At 35.4% G+C, this 10,000-nt stretch overlaps 1 protein-coding gene across 5 annotated transcripts in view; it reads right to left on the reverse strand.

Moving 5' to 3' along the window:
- Positions 1-10,000, reverse strand: part of LOC106874234 (5'-nucleotidase) — a 380,910-nt gene that overhangs the window by 8,549 nt on the left and 362,361 nt on the right. For all 5 annotated transcript variants that reach the window (XM_089353809.1, XM_089353803.1, XM_089353794.1 and 2 more), the window contains 4 exons: positions 8,178-8,273; positions 7,263-7,430; positions 3,511-3,683; positions 1,005-1,082 (listed from right to left, as the gene is read on the reverse strand). In XM_089353809.1, the coding sequence (XP_089209935.1) occupies positions 1,005-1,082; positions 3,511-3,683; positions 7,263-7,430; positions 8,178-8,273 (515 nt within the window). The remainder of the gene's footprint in view (positions 1-1,004; positions 1,083-3,510; positions 3,684-7,262; positions 7,431-8,177; positions 8,274-10,000) is intronic.

A 10,000-nucleotide genomic window follows, 5' to 3' on the forward strand; every position in this document is an offset into this window, starting at 1 on the left:
GCCAGGTCAGTTCCTCCTCAATTTTATTCGATTGTCAAAGAATATGTATAAGAATATGTATATGTATTTTTCCATATGTGTATTTTCATACACTGTTTTTAACACTGTTTTTAACAATTTCACCTTAATATCAGAGAATGTGTGACAATCAGTATGTAACACTACAAAGTTCATACAAAGCTTTATACTTTAAATATATTTTATCATCAAAGAATGTATATATGCATTTTAATACTCAAACTGTTTTTTAACATTTTTTATTATTCTCAAAGACTTTTGATAATCTTTTTCTAAAAAAGTGAAACCGGTTAAGTAAATAAATATTTTTAAAAAATAAGTGCATTTTCAAACCTTCTTTCATATATATATATATATATATATATATATATATATATATTTCAATTTTATCTTACAAATCTTGCAACTTATTTGAATGACAAAAGAAACTGGTTTTCAAGTACATTTGTACGTTTACAAGTTATAATCATGGACTCATCTTTCGTCTTTGGATAAAGCTAAGTCAGATTTTAACAAATGTTAGAAAAGTGTAGTCGAAATATCGATCTTCATTCATAATATTGGTTCAGTTGTTGTTATTGTTGATGATGATATTGATGATGATGTTGTCATTACTGTTTACTTCTGGGTTAGCTCTGATCAAAATAAGCAAGATATCTCCACTATGACTTTAACATCATTTTAAATGTAGTTTATCTAGGTTTACCTATTCCAGTGTGTCGTTTTTACTTCAATTCAAAGGTAACTGATGGCTATTTGAGCGAAACGAAACTTTTAGTCCTCTGCTACTACAAAACATCCACAACGGTCTTGTTTTATATAAAATAAGCTTGCTTCCGTTTCTCATAACGCTAACAAAATTTAGTTTGGGGGTTTTATCTCCACCAGATGATACTTTGATGATAGAAAGAAAAAAATTCAGAAACGAAAATGACATTATATAATTAAAGAGACAAGATAACAAAATAAGGAAATTGGATATTTACCATAAACTCACAATCTTTGAATATGTCGTAGCCATCTTTTCCATGTGCAAGATAAGCTTTTGTACATAAGAGATATGTCTGGCAAAACAGGTAAAGTTTGATAAATGCAGTTGTCTCTTATACGTATTCATCAACCATAATTATATTTTTTCTCAGAATGTATCATAAAAACCATTATATTCATGTCGGTTTTCTGTTGTACATGCACATATCCACACGCAAACATATATATTGCTTATATATCTTTTATACACACACACAGACACAAACGCACAGATACTCGCGCGCGCACGCACGCACACACATGCACATACATATTATATATGTGTGTGTGTGTGTGTGTGCGTGCGTGTGTATGTATGTATGTATGTATGTATATATGTATATATGTATGTATGGAACGAAAACTCAACCCATAACATACGAGATAAATTTCAATATTTATACACAAAGTGCTAAAGATTAATATGCAAATTAGAAAAGAATACCCCTTGTCGACAACTGTTCATTTTTACATCAGAATTAATGCCTTCTGAGTGCTGATTCCGATTCTGTACAGTTTTCTTCATCATAATTTTTATTTTCTTCAATTTCATCATTACTTAAGGTCTAATTATTTTATCACTTGCTTTCGAATTTTTGTCTATTAAAGCTAGTTTATTATCGAGATTTAGTAGAAAATATTTCCTTGAGATCAACTAAAGGGACATAATTGACACTACTTTTTTTCTTGAATTCAGTGATCTCTCACAATAATACAGTGACCAGGCGTAAGAAACAAGAGCATTTTTTTATCGCTCTCAGCAACACCTTTAGCATGCTAATAACACTGGAATGTCCCCAGATCACCCATTGATGAATGCAATACCAGATGGTACCAAACTGTATATTTGTTTTATTATTTGTTTATTTATGTGAGTGGAGGTGCAATGGTCCAGTGGTTAGGGCAGCGGACTCGCGGTCATAGGATCGCGGTTTCGATTCCCAGACCGGGCGTTGTGAGTGTTTATTGAGCGAAAACACCTAAAGCTCCACGAGGCTCTGGGGATGGTGGCGAACCCTGCTGTACTCTTTCACCACAACTTTCTCTCATTCTTTCTTCCTGTTCCTGTTGTACCTGTAATTCAAAGGGTCAGCCTTGTCACACTGTGTCACGCTGAATATCCCCAAGGACTACGTTAAGAGTACACGTGTCTGTGGAGTGCTCAGCCACTTGCACGTTAATTTCACGAGCTGACTGTTCCGTTGATCGGATCAACTGGAACCCTCGACGTCGTAAGCGACGGAGTACCAACGAACGATTTATGTGAACCGAATGTGAAATGGAGATGGGCTTTAAATACCTGTTTTACAGAAGTTCTTTTAAGCCCCTTTGTGAAGAATCAGTAAGCAGGTGCCAGTCAGAGACTACCTGAGTTTGAGGCAAGGTTCGGATTAGTTCATTGGTTGCATTGTATTTGCAAAGTTGACTTTCTACTATAGAGTTTATTGCTAAAAGATAATTTCCTAATAGACAGCGCCTGTACATTTTGATGAAGTAAATCAGGGGTTTTCAAACTGTGGTCCGCAAGGACAAGACAGGGGGTTCGTAGACAGCAAATACTTTTCATGGGCAATTTGATTTTATATATGTTTTTTAATCGAAATCTTTTAATTGACAATAAACCTATTTGTTAAATACTGTTAAATAAATAAATGTAAAAATATATGTTATTTTAAGCAGATATTTATGTATAAATTTCATGAGCGTTTATAAAGGGGTCCCTAAGGTAAAGCCTGAAATATAAAGGGTTCCGCAAGTCAAAAAGTTTGAAAACCCCTGAAGTAAATTACCTCCCTCTAGTCTTGACATAAAACACTCTGCTTACTATCTAAATATTTAAATATTATTCAAACACTCTTGAATAAACATTCTTAGATAAAACTTCATTTATTCAGGAGGTGTAGCACTTAGCTCCTCTAAAGGATGTACTAACATAATTGTCAATTCGAAAATCAATGGATGCTGATCCATCATTTTCGAGAAAATGAACAGATATTGTGCCATCATGTTGGACTAGTCTATGTGCTGAATACAGGTATGAACAATCAATCTTGTAATTGTTCTTTGAGTTAAACCCACACATGGTATCATGCCCCCTCTCTTTCTCTCCCTTCTCTCTCTCTCTCTCTCTCTCTCTCTCTCTCTCTCTCTCTCTCTCTCTCTCTTTCTCTTTCTATCTCCTTCCCACCCACCTTTCTCTCACTTTTCTTTGCTTCTAAATTTTTAAGTTAGCAACACTTGAAATCCCATTCCAGTTACAACTTATATTATGAAATATAACTTATATATTTCGGTCGACATGTATGTTTCTTGTTAATAATTTTGATAATAAAATTATGACTCATTAATGACATAAGTTTAGCCTGAAAGATACATACAACATTGAATTATATATATATATATGTCAAGTATGTATGATAATGATATAATGATAAATAGAAATGAAACAAAAGTATAACATACCTTTTCTAATTCTAAATACTCGCCTTGTATTTTTATCAAATCTGACTCCACTCGGTGACCTGGTGGCTTACTGGGATCGAATCCGAATATGATTCCTGACACTTGACCGAAACGTCCTTCTAATTTGGGGTATTCTGAAACACTGTTTTCCAAAGCTTCCACCAATTTTGCACCTTTTAGGAAAGAAGTTCAATGTTAATTGCAAACTTTAAAAGCTATTGAATTTTTATTTCTTAATTTAAAGCAAAGATTAGCACATAAAACTACATCAGTACATCAAATTTAAAAACAACTGGAACAAAATTTAAAAAATAGAAAATTGTGACAGGTACAAAGAAGGTCCCATGAAATCCTTAGATTGCTGAGATTATTCTCTAAATAATGTAATGTTATAAGCAAGGAATAAAGCTGCTAGTTCCTAATTGTCTTACATTTTGCATAAATGTTCTCACTATTTTTTACTGTTACCTGGAGTCAAATTAGCATAAATCGCAAATTTAGAGTGTTGTAAAGAGTAAAGGGTAAATATCCACTTCAGTCATGACTGACCAAGGAATTGCACCAAGGAAGGTCTCCTCCGAGGCACAAATCTGAGCCAAGTTGTTTATGGAAGACTAGCAGTCGCCTACGCATACCAGCCTCCCCTAAGGCTGGCCTTTTGAAATACAGGTACTATTCACTTGTTTCAGCTGAGTATACTGTAGCAACGTGAAATAAAGTGTCTTGCTCAAGGACACAAGGCGCCGCTGGGAATCGAACTCGCGACCTTACGATCGTGAGCCGAATACCCCCACCACTAAGCCACACGCCTTCACTCTGAGTGTTCTAATGTGTAATTTATGCAACAGACACAGCGATAGTTCATCTCCATAATAAACGTGAGACCAGGTGGAAGTCATTGTTTTTTAACTAACTGATTCCATCAGGAATTACACAGCAATCCATCTAATTGCACGTCAAAATATGAAACATGATGTATAAAGGAATTCTGGGTCAGCGTATCTAAGTTAATACTTTGATATGTTCAAATGACAATCATATTTCTCTCGTTTCTTCTCATTACTTTCCGTTATTAAACTTGGCCGATCTAATTCTATTTCAAGGGAGGTAATGCAATAGTTTATCTCGTTTCATCTGATGTACATTAGGCCTATTTTGATCTGTATCTATTTCGGAAAGATGAAAATCACCAAGGAAAGCTATCATTTAAAACAAAACTTATATGGGTACAAGAATTTCAGAGTGAGTAGAAAATGACTAAATAAAGGCGACTCAAAACATTGTTAAAATGTATATATTTCTTAAATATTTTATTATAGGCGAGCGCTTGAATGCATATCTAAACGATTTTAAGATTTCTGCAGTTTTAAGATTTCTGTAGTTTTAAGATTTCAGTGATTTTCATCTGAAAATTTAACTACTTATTCCACTGACCACCCACAAGAAAAAAAAAAAAAGAAGATATATCAGTGTTTCATTGCGATAAAATGCTCTCTGTCTGTCTCTCTCTCTCTCTCTCTCTCTCTCTATCTATCTATCTATCTCTCTCTCTCTCTCTCTCTCGTGCATTCTTAAGCCTCCTGTTCTTAGAACAAGCGGCACTGGTTGCAAGGGAAGTAAATAATATTTGGTAGTAGCAAATGCTACATAAATTACAAACACGATAAGTGTACACATAAAACGTGGAAGTATACAAGCTAGCTCTCTCTCTTCCTTTCTCTCTCTCTCTCTCTCTCTCTCTTTCTCTCTTTCTCTCTCACGCACATACACATACTCGCACAACTTTGATGTAATCTAAATTTGATTGTCTCCCATTCTTCCACCTGTAAATTAGGGATCTGTTTGTTGTGACTTCTAAAAACGTTTTGCTAGTGATGCAAGCATTTGTATCAAGACTGTATAGGTAAAGACCCCCTTCGGTCATGAATAACCATGGGATTGCACCTAGATACTCCCCGCCCCCCGCCCCCGGGGGCACAAGTCCGGGCAAGGTTGTTTATGGAAGACCAGCGGTCGCCCATACATACCACCCCCTCCACACCACCGATGTTATTCAAAGGAAAGGCAAAGGTCGATACAGCTTGGCACCAGTAACGACGCAACTCATTTCTACAGCTGAGTGAAATAAAGTGTGTTGCTGAAGAACACAACACACAGCCCGATCTAGGAATCGAACATACTACCTGAGGATTGTGATCCCGACGCTCTAGCCACTGAGCCATGCGCCTTCAAGTATCATGTATATGTACCGTAGACAACATACGGTAGACCTACTCTGCCCCTATAAATATAAATAGCAAAACCGTCTTTCAATAGGGATTTGATACTCTGGCGTCATTCAACAGCGCTACGTCGGAGTTGATACATATGCCAAAGCGACAGACTTGTACTTCACTCCAGTCATACAGTGAAACAGCATTAATTAAATCTCTGAACGTTACTACAACTTCTAAGCTATCCTTAAAATCTCCGGTATACGAGGGGGTGCTGAGAAGTTCGTGGCTTTGGGTAAAAGACAAGATCAATTAATTATGAATTTACTCAACATATTCTTCTATCAAATTCACACACTTATTGCATCAGTTTTTCTAAGCCCTATAAAAGATTTCGGAGCCCCATAAAGTCAGCAACCTTTCAGCACCCCCTCCACTATCTCTCCCTATCTTTCTCTCTTTTTCTCTCTCTTCCTCTCTCTCTTTCTCTCTCTCTCTCTCTCTGTATATATATATATATATATATATATATATATATATATATATATATATATATATATATATATATATATATATATCAAGTTGAACGGTATAGAGGCAATTATGCAGGTATACATGTATACATATTTTGAATTTCATACCCAAACTATCATATTCTAATTTTTAATATATCTTATGTGTTCAATTTGCTTATCCGCATAATTGCCCTTCTCTCCTCCCTCTCTCTCTCTCTCTCTCTCTCTTACTCTCTCTCTCTTTCTCTCACTCTCTCTCTCTCTCTCTCTCTCTCTCTCTCTCTCTCTATATATATATATATATATATATATATATATATATATATATATATATTTATATATATATATATATATATATATATACATACATATATATTTATATATATATATATATACATACATACACAGATATATATATATATATATATATACATACATACATACATACATACATACACAAATATATATATATATATATATATATATATATATATATATATATATATATATAAACTTAGATCAGATTTGTTTCGACCAAAGATTGGTCCAGGCCATGTCTAACTTAATACCACCATCTGATATGCATATACGTATGTTTGATGAACTCTCCCATTGAAGATGGCGTAAGACCGTTCAGCATTTGTTGAACGATTTGCTGAAACGATTCGCTTATAGTGATTAAATGTATGTACCGTACATTATCTTAGTTCTAGCATCAAAATGGCGTTGTCTGGAGAGTTGCACGTCAGATGGCGAAGTGATCACCGAGCCATATGAGATGAACTGTTATGCTCAAAAACACACCGCACCACCCGGTCTAGGAACTGAAACCACGATCTGGCGATCGTGAATCCAACACCCTAACCACAACCTCTCTCTCTCTCTCACACACACACAGACATATTTGTATATGTATGGACATATGTATGTATGTATGTATGTATGTATGTATGTAGGTATGTATATAATGTATTAGATTATATATTATAGTATAGCATGTCATATATTATATACAAATACAAACCAGTGATTTTTAATACAACAAGGGGGTCCACCATAGGTAAGATATCCATAAGATCCTGAAGTTTGAATGGTCCTTTTGGATGGATTCTATCTGAACGCAAAGTTCCTGAGTTGATAAGGGCAACATCAGCTTGTGTTGCTGACAGCATTATGTCAGTAATGAAATTCCCTACAATGCAAGTCGTAAAATGAAAAAGTCAGGTCGTTTCATGGAGTAACAACAATAGGTGTTGAATTAAAAATGCTCGATACTTTGATTAAGACTTTAGAAAAAAGCCACCAGACATATAAAAACAGTATTTTCTTCTCGGTTAAAGAAAGGCAGCGGGACGATCGTCACGATGGATTCAATTGACAGTCGAATCGGTCCCACACGCGACAGCAAGTGTTCGACATAAACCCAGAGGTCAGAAATGCTCGGGCATTGGACGACTGCATGCAGGACCGTCTCGTTGCTTCGCTCACAAAAGGGCTCTCATTGTTTACATTTTCGAATGAACCTGAAGAAAACTCTAACTGGACCCCACCTGCAAGGTCATGCGCTGTTTATCCTGATATAATGTCACCATGTCGTATATATATGGTTGTGATTCATGTGCCTGGTGTACACGTAATGAACGGGTAGTCATGATGGGTGTACTGGGCTTCGTATATTTTACCCCAGTGTCACTTTGATGGTATGCACTGCTCCCTCACTCAATAATAATAATAATAATAATAATAATAATAATAATAATAATAATAATAATAATAATAATGTAACAAAATCAATGAGTTATGAAGTCTTGTTTCTTTTTCCATTATCACGAATAGAATAGAATAGAGGAAAACTGGTTTGAGGATATATATCAAATATCAAAAATAATCAAAATGACACTTCAACTTCATAAAGATCACATATAAAATATACATTTACCTAAATTGGTTTCCCGTGTGCGGACGGCACTAAATCTGCCATCGAGTGGCACTGATATATTACCAAGCTCTTCATCTAATTTGGTGTCAACAATTTCTGAAAAATACAGTTGTACAAGATAGTTTTGAAGCAACCGTTTGTTAAAATTAATGCCGTATACAATCAAATCAGTATAACACTTCCGTATTAACAACATAACAAATATCATTATGTCTACTCCAAATGCAAATATTACTACAATCAGTTTTGCCTCAATTGTCACCATATCTGACTCTTCAACTATCATCATTATTACCATGATTTACATCACCACATTACCACTCACATTATCCTTTTCACGAATATCTCTAGCACAGTGACAACCGGTTGAATGGAAAGGGTACCAATATACTATGTCCTACCACTAACTCCCAGTTCACAAGCGTATTTTGAGTGGAACGCATTATACTATTCTCCAAATCTCACAGAGTCTGTTACGACATACGGGGGGTGCTGAAAAGTTCCTGGCTATAAGGGTATCGCGAAAGGCCTGGCTGGTGGCCTAACATTTAGAGTTCTTTTACAGGGTTTAGAAAAAACTGAAGGACCGCTGCAATATGTGTGTGAATCTGAGAGAATATGTTGAATAAAATCATAATTAAGTGATCCTCCTGTATTTTCTCGTATCCAAAACCAGGAACTATTTAGCATCCCATCGTATATTATAGACAACGAACTCACCATTGTAATTTTAGTAAGACATTAAATGAAACACTTATTGTATTAGAGAGATATTTTACTCATGTACAAGAAAATGACACATAATTAATTATTCTTTTCTACTGTAGGCACAAGACTCGAAATTTTGGGGGAGGGGTCCAGTCGATTAGATCGACCCCAGTACACAACAAGTACTTAATTTATCGACCCCGAAAGGATGAAGGGCAAAGTCGACCTCGGCGGAATTAGAACTCAGAACGTAAAGACAGACGAAATACCACCAAGCATTTCGCCCGGCGTGCTAACGTTCCTGTTAGCTCGCCACCTTAAAGTATTATTGTGAAAATGGTGAATAACGTTTCTTTTATAGCATCAAATTTTATTAAAAAAAGAAAACGCTATTTATTTTCGGAACCCACATTGAAAAACTCGGCTACTACATTGTATTGTAGCAGCAGATTACTTAAGCGCACGCGGCTCCAGTGCACATAACTGTAAGTACACGGTTATAGTTATATTATAAAGAAGTTGTCTAGCAATTACTAATTTCACGTTAGATCTCACTTAGCACATCTTGGGTAAATATCTTCCACCATAAACTCATGATGACTAAAGCAATACTAGTTAAATTTGTTATTAGAAGGTTTGCAAGTCTGTCAAAGGCACTACTCTTGTTCATAGATAGACGACATATTCTGACACTCAGTTTAATACCAGATCCTGGCCTTTGCAAACATTGGTACTAGAATCCTAGTCTATTGATAACCTCTCTTCCTCCTGTCAATCATTGATGCCTGAAAATGGTCGTCGGCACTGTTTCATCTGATTACGCCACGAAGAGAAAATGATCATAAGATGGAGAATGAACAAGTATATTCCACTTCTTTAAGGAGTGGCAGGACTTTGTTGCTCTTATGGTTCTTGGATATATAGTGGTCTTGCTTACATAATACTATCGTTCTTAGACAAAGTGGATCCGATCTGAAATCACTGGCAAGACTCTGAATAGTAACATCATTATTATTCCAACAAGCGCCGTTATGAGCGAGTATTAGATTGAAAACTAGCACAAAAAAAAAACATGCAATTTCATATGCGTTTTTTATTAGCTGGTTATTTTAACC

The sequence above is a fragment of the Octopus bimaculoides genome, chromosome 1, assembly GCF_046866305.1.
Source record: "Octopus bimaculoides isolate indiv1 chromosome 1, ASM4686630v1, whole genome shotgun sequence".
NCBI classification, from domain to species: Eukaryota; Metazoa; Mollusca; class Cephalopoda; order Octopoda; family Octopodidae; genus Octopus; species Octopus bimaculoides.